The sequence below is a fragment of the Danio rerio genome, chromosome 25 (genome assembly GCF_052040795.2).
Source record: "Danio rerio strain M-AB ecotype USA chromosome 25, GRCz13ab, whole genome shotgun sequence".
Lineage (NCBI taxonomy): Eukaryota > Metazoa > Chordata > Actinopteri > Cypriniformes > Danionidae > Danio > Danio rerio.
The window spans coordinates 20,617,372-20,631,990 of record NC_141045.1 but is presented as its reverse complement, the minus strand read 5'-3'; the positions used below and the strand labels follow the sequence as shown (position 1 = coordinate 20,631,990).

The window sequence follows — 14,619 nt, the reverse complement described above, 5'->3', positions numbered from 1 at the left end:
AAGCATTTTAGCCTTTCATTACACAATGTCCACCAATGTGACGTGCTGCGTCAAAAACCAATGAGACTGGCACTTTTGTTTATGTGCCTGGAGCTGCTGAAAATTCAGTAAACATGGCTTGGTGACATGAAATGGTCTAAGTGAGCACACATACCTGAAAAATATGAAGTAACGAGGCAAGATGTATGTCAATTGAAGACAACATAATATTTTTTTGAAGAAAGCTGAAAACCTGTAACCATGCATTGACTTTCATAGTATTTGTTTCTCCACCTGTGGGAGTGAATGGGTTCAGGTTTTCAGCTTTCTTCAGAATGTCTTCTTTCGTGAAACTCAAAAGTTTTGGAACAACTTCACAGGGAGTACATTTTCATTTTTGGATGAACTATCCCTTTAAACCCGCCTGCTGAAAAAGGCAATAATGGCGACTTGTCAAAAAGTATTTGTTAAAAAAATTACAATCAAAAAGTAGAATTCTGAATTTCACAATTGAGACCGTTTTTCTTGCAGTCGTGAGATTTCACAATTCCTGCTATATCTCACAAATCTGACTTTTTTTCAGAACTGCATGTTTTTAAAGGGTCACGAAACACCAAAACACATTTTTTGAGCTGTTGACAGTCGTATATGTGTCCCACACTGCTAAAAACACTATTAGGACACATATATTTCACTAAAAATTGAAAACTGGTTGTTTTTGCGCTATTTCGAGAAAATTCGTACTTCCGGTTTGAAATGAATTTTTGAAGCTGCGTCACGGCCATGAGATCTTAGCGTGTATTCCAGCGTGTAGACTGGGCATCTGTACCTGAGAGTACCGTGTTACGTCTCTGAGTGTGCTGCATTAATGCATGAGTAAGACTAGGTTCAAACCAATCAGCGCTGCAACTTCAATATTATGCATGCTAGCTTCGAAGATTGTACCTAAAACAGTGTTCAGATGGCAGAGAGACGCCACGTTGTGTTGCCAAAAGAAGTGGGAAAAGAATTTGTTTGGAGATATAGGTCGTCAGTGTTGCTTTTATAATTTGCTGCAGTGAAGGTTTTGTTTTCATTTTCTCTCTGCACGCAACATGCGACAGAAATACAGTACCCTTCAGTGCCCTTTCTTTGTTTATTCAGATGGCAAAATTATGGTTCGTATCGTCAGCAGTATTTTTTCAGTGTTTAAAGACAAAACTTAGTTTACGTTAATATCACAACAATATTATGGACTGTCCGCTGTAAATGCTGCTTTCAGTGTAAACTTGAACACTGCAAGCAAACTATTGCAGACCGTCGTGTTTAATTCTCCTCGCATTTTGTGAAAGAATCGTCTACACACACACACACACACCTTTTTTCTGACCTACTGAGTGTATCTGAGTTACAGAGAAATGCAAAGTTTTTTTCTCTTATACGACATGCGGTATCAAACATTCTACCGTCATCAAACACAGTAACTGTCTTTCTCCCCTGTGTGTGTGTTTGTTTTTCCTCTGTGAAAATCAGCACGTGCCCACATGGAAACTCCCATTTTTATTCAAAGTGTTCATGGCCTTTTAAGTTTCAGTTAAAAATAAATTGAGCGATAAATCTCAAAATTACAACAGTAAGATGGAAACACTAAACAGTACATTCAAAATTAAAAACTCACAATTTAAAAACTGCTAGATAAACTTCATTGGTGTCTGAACACAAACAGCCATATGATAAAAAACAGAAGTGATTACAAAAATGTCTGAATGAATGCTGACAAAACACGATCCTTATTGCTACTAGCCACATACACGATTTTATGCTGAACTGTTTAGCACAGTGGCGGTGGGAACACTATATTTCAGTGTGTTTACTTTTCAATTAATTGCAGCAAATCATTCATTTTGTAATGTGCACTGAACTGAAAGCCTCCTACTGAATGGTTTATGAAGAATACATGTACTGTATCCATACGCCCTTAGTAACTTTGCAACACACTTACACTCCCTTCACTAACATACAGAATACAGATATAAATAAAACTGTGGTGTTTGGTGTATGCAGTTCTCGAAGTGGAGATTTATGTTATACAGTGGGGAAATTTTATTTATTTATTTATTTTTTTTCCTGGAAAAATATTTCTAAAGGAGCTGTTGACATGGAATTAAACCATATTTTGGTAAAAACACAAACAATACAAACATAAAAATATAACAATTATGGGTAATAAGGAAATAACACAAGGAGAAAGGACTGAACTACTGAAACATATTTAATACTTTATATAAAAGTCTTTTTTGGTTATGCTAGCTTAAAGACGCCGCTCATATGAAGAATTAAGTCACATGTTCTATGGTGATATTCTTCTAATATCACCATAGTTTTCTATAACTGCACTTTATAACTAATTCCTGTATCCTGCACTTGCTGCTATTGCACTGCTGGTTAGACCTAAACTGCATTTCGTTGCATTGTACTAGTATGTGTAATGACAATAAAGTTGAATCTAATCTAATCTAATCTAATCTAATCTAATCTAATCAAATCTATTGAATTTTTCACTGACTTCAACAGAGTGTAAAATTTTGATGGTTCTGTGGGTCTCGTCTATGAAATCAGAGCTATTTTTTGTATTTTCTGTAGGATTCAAGTCAGGTGATTGGCTGGGCCATTCTACAGCTTGATTTTCTTTCTCTGAAAGCATTTGAAAGTTTCCTTGATGTGTTTTGGACCATTGTCTTCCTGAAATGTCCACCCTGGTTTCATCTTCATCATCCTGCTAATGTTGATGTTGGACTGAAGTAGCAAATAATAATTTACAATGACAAAGGGCAGAGGGTTGCTGAGGAACTACTAAGAGATTTCAGCTGCTGTCTGGGCTTTCACTGCATTTCCACACTTCCCTTTCTTTATGTGTTCAACACATTTTGTGCATGTATGGTATTCTTTGGTTGTTACCAATATTCTGTGAAAATTTTAAGTCAACAGCACCTTCAGAAACATGTTTTATGGGAAGAATTGTTACATATTCAATAATTATTTCCCCCACTGTATAAACGTCTGGAAAAATATATGTTAAATCTGAAACCTACAGACACAAATTAATAATGTGTGCCAAAAGTATAAAATGTGTACAGTATTTTGGATGTTTTAGTAAATACTTAGTATACTTAGTAAACACTAACTGAAACATTAGGTTCTTCTTGTCCAAAATAAAGACCATGCAAAAAAATGCCCTGCAAACATCAACATTAAAAATGCAATATTAAAATCATGATAATGAATCAAGTAAAAACACACATTAACCCTCACCATTAGCAAATATGATCATCATGCAAAGTAATTTATAGGCATCCAGCTTCAAAGGCTAAACATCTTGGAAAAAATGGCAATAAATATCTTTGAACTCAATATATTTTCTATGAATATGCGTTAAACAAGGCACTTTAGATATCTTACTATTGATTAAGATTTTTTTAAAGATTTGAATGAAGACCAGATGATTTCTAGACCAGAATAATAGTCTATTTTGGTGCATTTCAAGTCACGTGATCATTCCAGCAGTAATGGTGGTAGAAGGTTAACCATTTATAAATAAAGAAAATCAACATGAAAGGTGGTCACACGTTTTTCCACACAGACAACAATATATCAAGAGAGATATATTCGGTACACAACCCATGCATCTAGTAATGGAAGATCTTTTCTGCCACAGAATATATATATATATATATATATATATATACAGTCAAGCCTGAAATTATTTATACCCCTGGCAAATTCTGACTTAAAATTAATTTTATATAAAGTATACATATTTTGATCGGAAATGGCTGGCTTCTCCCAAAAGATAAGACTATGTACACTACCTGACAAAAGTCTTGTCGCCTATCCAAGTTTAAAAAGCAACAAATAATAACTTGACTTCAGGTTGATCATTTGGTATCAGAAGTGGCTTATGTAAAAGGCAAAGGCCTCTAGATTACACTTATTTTACCAAAATAACATTTGATCATGCCCTGATTTCTAATTATCTAATTCACACAGTAAAGTCTGACTTTGCTTAGACAGAAGTCTTGTCACTTAACAGAAATAATGTACAGTATAGAATATAAAGTCATGATGAAGTAGAGAAAGTATTAATATTGTGTATGACTCCCAAGAGCTTGGATGACTGCATCCATACTTCTCTGCAATGACTCAAATAACTTATTAATAAAGTCATCTGGAATGGCAAAGAAAGAGTTCTTGCAGGACTCCCAGAGTTCACCGAGATTCTTTGGATTCATCTTCAATGCCTTCTCCGTTATTTTACCCCAGACATGTTAAGTAATGATCATGTCTAATGACTGGGCTGGCCAATCCTAGAGCACCTTGACCTTCTTTGCTTACGGGCACTTTGATGTGGAGGCTGACGTATGAGCAGAATCGCTATATTGTTGAAGAATTTGCCCTCTCCTGTGGTTTGTAATGTAATGTGCAGCACAAATGTCTTGATACCTCAGGCTGTTGATGTTGCCATCCACTTTGCAGATCTATCGCACACCCTCATATTGAATGTAACCCCAAACCATGATTTTTCCTTCACTAAACTTGACTGATTTCTCTGAACATCTTGGGTCCATGCGGGTACCAATAGGTCTTCTGCAGTATTTATGATGATTGGGATGCGGTTCAGCAGATGATTCATAGGAAAAAATCTATATTCTACAATTTTTCTAAACGATCAACTAGAAGTCAAGTTATTATTTTTTGCTCTTACAACTTAAATTAACGACAAGACTTTTGTCAGACAGTGTACAAGTGGAAACATTGTGGAAAAATATATATTTCTTAACTTTTATTTACATTTAAACAAAAACATTGTCAGAATTTGCCAGGGGGGTGTATTATTTTAGGTTTGACTGTATATATATTTTTACCTCACAACTTTGCCCTGTATCCCTGGAATTCTAGATTTAAAGGAATAGTTTACCCAAAAATAAAATTTTTGTCTTTATTCACTTACTCTCATGTGGTTCCAAGCCTTTAAAAAAGATATTTTAAAGCTGAAAACCCAGCCTGATCCTATGAGGAAATGTAAGTATTTTACACTTTGTCAGTTTCAGTTGTACAAAAATAATTTCTTTTTAAAGGAGGCGTGGCACTAAACCCTGCTCCTAAACCCAACTATCACTGAGGGATGGACAAATCATAGTAAATTGTTTAAATGAGATCATATGAAATTCATACAAATAAGCCACTAAATCAAAAAGGTAGGAATTGCCATGATTTTGTAATAAAACCTGTAACCTTGCATTGACTTCCAAAGTATTAGCTTCTCCAACTATGGGAGTGAGGGGGTTCAGGTTTTCAGCGTTATTAAAAATATCTTCTTTTGTGCTCAACAGAAGAAATAAACTTATAAAGGTTTGGAATAGAGGTCTGCACCTGACCAGATTTCTTGCAGCGCAGTAATGATTTTCAGAATAAAACGTGGTAGCGGTCGGTACCTTTGGTGAAATTGGAACAGGAGCGGGCAGTCTAACAATACAGTCTAACAATAAGAATATCTGTGATTTCCTCATTCTTATTAAGCACCGGTACAGTCAGTATTCAAGACTGTTACACATGCTTAATGCATGACCAGTGCTTTCTGCACGTGCCTTACGGTCCTCAGGAAGGGACTGATCAGTTTACTGTTAGGAAACCAACATCAGGCAAGTCTGAGATATGGGAGTCTTTTTCATGCATCATAGACACAAATTGAAAAAATTAGCCTGTGCGTGATATGATAATATGTCAAAGTTTAACCTTTAGCAGTCACAAGACTGTAATATCAGGTTAAAGGTGGCAATCATGTCTCATCACAATGAGGCAAACAAAACTGACATTTAGCCCACAATCCTTGCACAACACTTTTATTTGTTATCTCTCTCTTGTGGCAGTATCCAATTTAAACGTAAGATTTTGGAAACCAGAATTAAATTTAGCGAATGATTGGGTAGAAAATATTCTAAGCAAGCAGCGGGTGAACAAAGGCTGAATTTATAGTGGGTGTGATCGGATGCAGAATAAAACTTCACAGGAGTAGGCGGGAGCCGGACTAAAAAAATCAGTCCTGCGCAGACCTCTAGTTTGGAACCACTCGAGAGTGAGTAAATAGTGAGTGAATGTTCATTTTTGGATGAACTATCCTTTTAAACTCATCTTTCTGAAAAAGGTAATAATAGGGATTTGTCAAAAATATTTGTTAAAATATTATCATTAAAACTTAAATAATTAATTTGGACCGTTTTTCTTGCAATTGTGAGAATTTACTGTATAATATTTACCAATTCCTGCAATACATCACGAATCTAACGTTTTTCAAAATGTTTTTTAAATTGAATTTGAACTGAAATGGAATTTAGCGATAAATCTCAAAATCACAACAGTAAAACGGAAACACTTAACAGCATGTTTACTGCAACACAAAACTAAAATCAGTTTTCAAGCTTTTTTCATCTTATGGCAGAAATATTCTTCCATGTCTAGCCAATCAGAAAGAGGAATAAATTAAGATGGGTGTGTCTGGTGAGAATCCAAGGTGAAGAAAGATCTGCTCGATTTTATGAAAAGAACCACAAACGGTGCTAAATTACGAAGTCTACGTTGAAACAACGGCAGAGGGCATGCAGGAGAGTGTCAACAATAAAAAAATGGACTCAAAAGCTCCAAACATACCATTAGTCGGATGCCTGGCATACGACACAGAAAATCTCTTTACTGCCGGCATAGAGAGCAGCTCTGAGGAGATAAAACAGGCATTCGGCATTACACTCTGCCCCTCATGAGCTTTTGACCTTACTCTAAATCTTTTCATCCGCAATCTTCAAGCATTTCTGTCCTCATAAAACCATCTATAACAAGCAGGTAAAAATAACAGCGGGCCCAGATGTTGCCCATGAATATGGGGGATTCAGAAAAAAAATTAACAAAAAACACCAGATGGTCACAACAAATGATCCAGGATTCTTTCATGCTACAATGTCCTTTTGGATGCAGCATGACATGGCAGTATTTCAGGTGCTGTTTAAAATGTACGAGACACAGCAACACCTTGTGGACAAAACTGTTAATGCTTCTGGAGGAGAGAGAATTTAAATCAAATCACTTTTATTGTCACATCATCAGCAGCACTTGTGCTATGATGAGTGAAAAGCTTAGGTGCTGGCTCCAGACAGTACAAAATACAATTCACATAACATGCTAATAAATAATAAGTAGTAATCATATTAAATAATAATCAACTTCAAATAATGTATTTAAGACAGATGGAGACAGTGAAATGACATTCCCTTCCACTGTATGCAAGAGGAAATTCCTTTCCAATAAAACAATTTCTATAAATAAATGATGATGATGAATACTCTCTACTGTAACCAGGAAATTAGAATGCAATTTCCAATAAATGTTTTGAAAACAGTCATAATATCCAGAACTAGTCAATGAGTCTTTAGAGATTGTGGTTAAAAGCAGTCATTTGTGTTTCCATAGATATTATCCATCAAAACACACAGTCACAGGACACCAAAATGTAACCTTTTGCATAAAAAGCTTGCAAATGTATGCAATTTAGCCAATTACTGAATGTTTGTTTACATGCAGCATGCTTATTATTAGTATGTAGGCAGCAAAGGTGACAAATGATTAGTACTGACTTTATTCCGAAAGTGTGGAAACCTTGTTTCCCCAAGCGAGATATTGATGAATAGTTAGATGTAAATGTTTGCCAAGTAATGAATTGATTTGGGACACCTTTAAAGCCCAGACTAAACCTTTTGATAAATATTGAAAGAATTATGCTGCGAGATTGTGTTATAGAAATAATGAATACTAAATCAACTTCTATTTGATTTGTCAGAGTAGGCCTACATTAAATGAGAGATTATAAACTATGTAGGCCATTCTTCAATAAAAAAGCTGCTGCAACTTTTTAATCTCACAATTCTGGGTAGCATTATTATAATGTGATGTTTAGATCTGTGATGTTTTTAATACTTTTTTTATTTCAGTTCAGAGAAAAATGGTGAACATTTTAAGATATAAGCTCAAAATTAAAAAATACCTAAGTAAAGTGAAACAAACTCAGAACTGAAAGAAAAAAGGTTTTTATGACTTTAATTTACGACTTTTTTTGACAAAATTATATCTTGCTATTCAGAGTTTTTATTTAAAAATGTTTATTGTATTTTTCTTTTTTTTTAGTTTTGCTATTCTGATATATAGTTATATTATTCTGTTTATATAGTCTATAGACACATCTCAAAAAACAGAAATGCCACAGACAGGTTCGGTATTTAAAGACAAAACTGATCAAACTAATCAAGCTAAAAATAGAACATTTAAATGATTTGAGATTGTGAATTAATAATTTTACTAAGCTGTAAGTTGATATTCAGATGTTTTGAGATGCTCCTGTACTGTAAATAATTCTGAGAATTGTGATCATAATTTCAAGTTACTAGACTTTCTCACAGTACATTATTTGAGTTTCTTACTGTATTTCTGAAGATAAATCTCACCAATCTTTTTTCTCTAATATTTGTAAAGAATAAACTGCAAAAAATACATTTGTTATGTGGTCGTGTGAATTCATTAAGAAATATTTATATGACTGTTAAAGCTCTAATAAACTCAATTTAGACATATTCTTTAAATTACCCCACAGTTTATAGCCAAAAAATGCAAGCTACAAACTAGGGCGGCACGATATTGGTAAAATCTAACATTGCGATATTTTTATTTCGAATATAAAGTATATTGTAATATGAAAACAATTTCACCAGATAATTATTATCTTTATTTGGAAAAATATATATATAATGCTAGATCAATTGGGACGATTTTGCAGTGGGAGTGCATCTCTCTATGAAATCTAATAAAAAATCTTTAACATTTTTGGGGTCCCCCGACATGTGCTATTTGCAGTGCATTTCTGTATTTGCATGTGTTGTGAGTATTTTAATGCACATGTTTAGTCAGAGATTGATTAATTAATGTTTACTATTTGCATCTCCATAAAATCTAATAAACAATCTCTAAACTTTTTGGGGTCCAGCGACACATTTTCGATGTGGTCTGTGATACTTGCAGTGCATTTCTGTATTTGCATGTGTTCTGAGTACTGCCATGCACAACAATTCATAATAAATACAAATAAAGAAAAAGATACAATTAAATTAAAGTGTTGTATCGTTCCTAAGTCTAGCAGTATATAAACTCTTTATTCTGAGTCAAAATTGTGAGAAAAAAAAATCCAACTTTTTTTTATACTATTATTATTTCTTCACTCCACAGAAGAAAATCTAATTCTTTAAGTCTTCGCCTCACAGATGGACAGAATGTGTATGTGTATTTGTGGGTGCGTACCGGCTTGAGAAGACAGATTCTTGAGTGAGGAGGGGTTTTTTCGTGGTGCTCGTGTTAGATCTCTGAGGTTTGGGAAGGAGGCGCTGAAGAGGCCTGCACACTGGGCTCCTGCATGTCAGAAAGGGATTATGGGGTGGAGCGGCTGGTTAGTAATGGTTAGTTTGTACAAATGAACATGCAGGTTGAAAACATTAAAAGACAGTTCAACCAAAAATTAAATGACCTTTTCTACAATAAAGGCTTCTGAACTGCGGGGCAGTATATAGCCAAATATAGCCATATATATATATATATATATATATATATATATATATATATATATATATATATATATATATATATATATATATATAGCCAAAGGAAAATTGTAGATCTTTAGATCTTCCTCTAAAACATTACACCTAGAACACAGATTGCTGTAAAACTCGTCAATGGCATGAAAGCGTTTTTTTTCATTTATCGATTTATCGCACATCATAATACCAGCCATATATGTAAAAACAAAAATAATGTCTTTCAATTCGGTCATTCTACAGCAGCCATCATCCTTAAACCAATCTCCATCATTGTAAGCCTTTTGGTTTTTTGTCAGTTCCATTGCTCTGTTTGTTAGATGTTTGCTCCCACTTACTTTTGCAGTCTGACAAACGTCAAATGCACAAACTGCTAAATTCAGGCCATGTTAATCACTCAATTTGGGCCACAGGGTGTCTAATGGCATCTTTGCATTGACTTCACATCTAAATCACTCCACTTCATCCGCAACTGCTTACTGCACAGGCTGCAAAACAATTTCCTCCCATTTCCATGTACTGTACTGAAATCACATACGCTGCATATGCAACATCATAAGTTGCAAACTGAAATAAACATAATTTGATTATATGGTTTGGAATTGGATATTTTATGATTATTTACATTTTTGCAATAATTTTGCGTTTAAATTAAGAATTTTGCAGAATTGCAAAAAAAGTGCACCTTTTTGTTGATTTTGCATTAGATTCAGCGATCGAGAAACCGCGAAATATTAGGGTCTAATAATTTTAAGATGTACATTCATTTATATATATATACACACACACACACACACACACACACACACACACACACACACACACACACACACACACACACACACACACACACACACACACACACACACACACACACAGTTAAAGTCGGAATTATTAGCCCCCTTTTGATTTTTTTTTTCTTTTTTAATATTTCCCAAATGATGTTAAACAGAGCAAGGAAATTTTCACAGTATGTCTGATAATATTTTTTTCTTCTGGAGAAAGTCTTATTAGTTTTATTTCAGCTAGAATAAAAGCAGTTTCGAATTTTTTAAAACTATTTTTGAGACAAAATTATTAGCCTCTTTGAGCTAATTTTTTTTCGATTGTCTACAGAACAAACCATCATTATAAAATAACTTGCCTAATTACCCTAACCTACCTAGTTCACCTTATTAACCTAGTTAAGCCTTTAAGGGCCTACTCACACTATGCCATCCGTACAGTGCCCAGGCCCGTTTCCCAGATCGTTTGAGAAGTGTGAGTGCGCTGAATCGGGCTTAAGCACGGTTCACTTGGCCGGCCCTGGCCCGGTTGGAAGAGGTGTGCCTGAGCGCGGTTCACTTGGGCTTTGAAACTGAAAGCGAGACGTGACTTTTAAGGGTCTGTTTCATATGGATTTATTATTCAATCTTACTGTTCAGTGAACGCAAACTGCCGTAGTTTATTAAAAACACAAACTCCTCACTGCCTTCAGCAGACCTCCTCATTCCTGCAGCAGCAGCACGAGGGCTTTATGATTGTTTATGAGCGCCAAATATCTGACTGCATGTCACCACATCCCTAAAGACTGTTTGGCGAAATATTTGACTGCATGTCACTGCATATCAAACGACTGAAACGATATAACTAGAGAAATCTCCTCTGTGAGGCTGAGTGAGAGCGCTTCTCACTGAAGCAGCAGCGATGACGTGTTATATATAACATTTAACAGTATATCTAATAGAAAATATTAATAAATAGATAATATAAACATATATATTATTATTAAAAAGACTAATTTGTTAATAGGAATGGTACAGTATATTTATTTGAAAGACATAGCACAATTCTCTAAAATGTTAATTTAAATTAAAATATTAAATAGGTAATAATTATAAATTCATAACCTACAACAAATTTGACAAAAAAAATAACAACCTCTATTTTTATACTATTATAATAATTATCATAATTGACAAAAATTTAGAAATATTTAAAAGAAATAAATTTTGCATGCAGAAACAAACAAAATAATATAATTAATTAATATTTAATAAACAATATTTTACATTTTAAAATATATTTTAAGAATACTTAATATAAGGAATAACTTCTATTTAAAGTGTACATAAAATATACTAATATGCAGGGATGCTCCAATCAGGATTTTCACAGCCGAGTGAGATTAACGATTCTGATGCCTCAAGCTTTATAATGCATTAAGGATGTATGACACTTGAGTGGAGATCTCTCCTTACCTAAGAGAATAAATGAAGGATGTTCTATATAATCCTTTAAACATGTCTCTTATAACCATTTAGTGTGGATATGTCATGGTCAGAAGCAGCTTTACAGAAAATAATAGATAAAATAGCTAAAACCACAAAACTTTTAGTTTTTAGATATGTGAAATATCCTAATTACATGCAAGGCCATTCCAATCTCCTGCTAATTCTCCCTCATCTCCATGATATCCGGGGTATTTTATCTAATTCAAAACGCCTACGATCGGTTCATGAGATTGGCCAGATTAGCAAGTACCGATCGAGTCATAAAATGTGATTATCGTCCGATACCAGTCTTCAGCCAATCGATCAAAGCATGCCAACTAATATGCCATTACATTAGTTTAAGATGAAAGATTGCCATTTCATACAATTTTTAAAACTTTTTGAAATAACTAAAAGTAGCAATTTTTTGAAAATCATCATGTTTTTTTAAAACCATGTTAAACAAAATGTAATATTCAACATTTAAAGCTCTATCTTCAAATTATTCTTTATTCTTTGATGCTCACAAACCAACTTTTGACATTCATTTTTGGCTGAACTGTTCCTTTAGGCTCAACTAAAGGCACACAGATTAACTTTTTAACCACTGATATTATGTTTTCAGCAAACATATTGCCAGTGCAGTAGAATAAAACACTGACAAACATAATTAAAGTACATCTGTGGCTCTGAAACAACAAAACAAAACATATTTCCAAAATTCAGCCACTAGAGGGCAGCACAAAAAAAACAGCATTCGCTTAAAAGCTTGAATGAAGAACATGCCAGATGTAACATGCATTAATTATTAATATATCCACCTGAAAATCATGCTGTATCTGTTAAGTAAGGTGCAAATGACATTAGCCACAATCTCTGAACACTACACCACTTCAAACCTGGGAAACAGTGCGTATTGTAGCCTCATAAGTGTTCTTTGGAGATAGAAATAGTATAGACGGAAATAGCATCGAACGTCCTGCCAGCAGCCATATTTAGACCAATACTGGCAGCGCGGGCACATTTCTGACGCATGGTCGAAATAAACTTGAAGAGGGTCCTTGAACTGCCCCGTTGGTGCTAAACAGAAAGCAGAGCGTTTAATGGTCAACCGGGACAGGAGTTTTAGGAGAGATCCAGAAGTTTCTCTACTGAGACTGATGATTGATGAGATTTACTACATGAAAACAATACAAATTAAGTGGCTTTTTTTATTACCTAGGCCGCTGGGTTTGATCTCTGGTGACTGACGGGATGATGAGGGGAAGATACGATATGCCAGGCCACGAGATGAAGGGTTGCTCTCTGATAGAGCCTGCAAAATGAGAAACATACAAAATGGCTTTTAGTTTAGCACAAACACACCACTTTTTACATGCAGTTTTAATATAAACTTTCTTCCATACATACATTTTTATTTGTACACTACTGTTTAATATTATTTGATTAATTATTTGTTATTTATATATTTTTAAATATCAGATGTCTAATCTCATTTTTTAATTAGAATCACTACTTCAGGCTTCAGTGTCAAAAGATTCAACAGAAATTATTATAAAATGCTAATATACTTATAATCAGTGTGAAAATCGCAGTTATAGTTTGATATTCTTATAGATTTTTTAGGACTCTTAAGATTATAAAGTTAAAAATCACAGACTGTATAAATGGCTTTTGATTAATTTACTATTCAGTTCAATTCAATTTGTCTTTATATCTATAGTGCTTTTACAATGGAGATTGTGTCAAAGTAGCTTAACATAGAAGTTCCAGTTAATTGAAAACTAAAACTGTCAGTCCAGTTTTCAGAGTTGAAGTTCAGTACAGTGTGGTTAAATTTTCACGGCTGAGTATCCAAACACTGAAGACCAAATCCATAGATGCGCACCTAACCAAGCGAGACTATATACAGACTGCATACAATTTACTACAGTTATACTTTGTAATAGATACAGTTGAAGTAAAACTTTATTATGACAAACGATTAAGTCAATGAGTCTGACTTGACAGGCGTTTAATCGGTTTAACATTACCAATATTCAACTGGTTATAAAACATTATCATATGTTTAATATCAATCAAACAACAAAATCTCTGCTCTTGACTGACTATATATGTAGCTCAATAATGGTTTACCTTTATTTAATTTACACAGTAAAAATTAAATATAAACCAGGGTTAAATTTGACTATATTATTCATTTATTTTTATTGAATATATGATACTGAACAATATTTAAAACCATATAAAACCAATTAACTATAAAAAGAGAATTCTGTATTGTTGCAACCCTTTTAGTAGTAGTAACATAACCATCATTGTTAAATAGACAATTTCATATTGGTTGAATTGATAATTTTATCAGTTAATCATCAAATAAAAGCTCAAGAGCTTAAAAGTACAATAGAGTACCTCCATAGATCCACCCTTGCGGTTGCGGACCAGCGGTGACTTCTTCTGGATGTTGATTGGCTCAGTGAGTACGGCTCTATCCGGCTCATCTTGAGAAAGGTCTTCAAGACTGCCTGGGTTCGTTTGCTTCTCGTGGTTCTGTTATATTTATCAAAAATAATAATAATAATAATAATAAAGTTAGGAAAGTTGGAAGCTGTCCAGCATGCAGTATTTCACACCAGCAAGAGTGTAGTTTTCCACCACATCATCACATAAGTCAACACAAACATGGTTTTAATTTAAAACCACAGTTCAACAAAGCACTTCTT

The 14,619-nt window shown here is 34.0% G+C and overlaps 1 protein-coding gene across 36 annotated transcripts in view; it reads right to left on the bottom strand.

Annotated features, from left to right (window-relative positions):
* The window catches only part of ppip5k1b (diphosphoinositol pentakisphosphate kinase 1b), a 109,024-nt gene that overhangs the window by 14,985 nt on the left and 79,420 nt on the right, over window positions 1-14,619 (bottom strand). For 13 of the 36 annotated variants that reach the window (XM_087312113.1, XM_087312116.1, XM_087312118.1 and 10 more), the window contains 4 exons: window positions 14,309-14,446; window positions 13,115-13,211; window positions 9,352-9,459; window positions 6,664-6,726 (listed from right to left, as the gene is read on the bottom strand). In XM_087312113.1, coding sequence (XP_087168239.1) covers window positions 6,664-6,726; window positions 9,352-9,459; window positions 13,115-13,211; window positions 14,309-14,446 — 406 coding nt within the window. The remainder of the gene's footprint in view (window positions 1-6,663; window positions 6,727-9,351; window positions 9,460-13,114; window positions 13,212-14,308; window positions 14,447-14,619) is intronic. The other 23 variants (XM_087312140.1, XM_087312141.1, XM_087312145.1 and 20 more) reach the window with 3 other exon arrangements.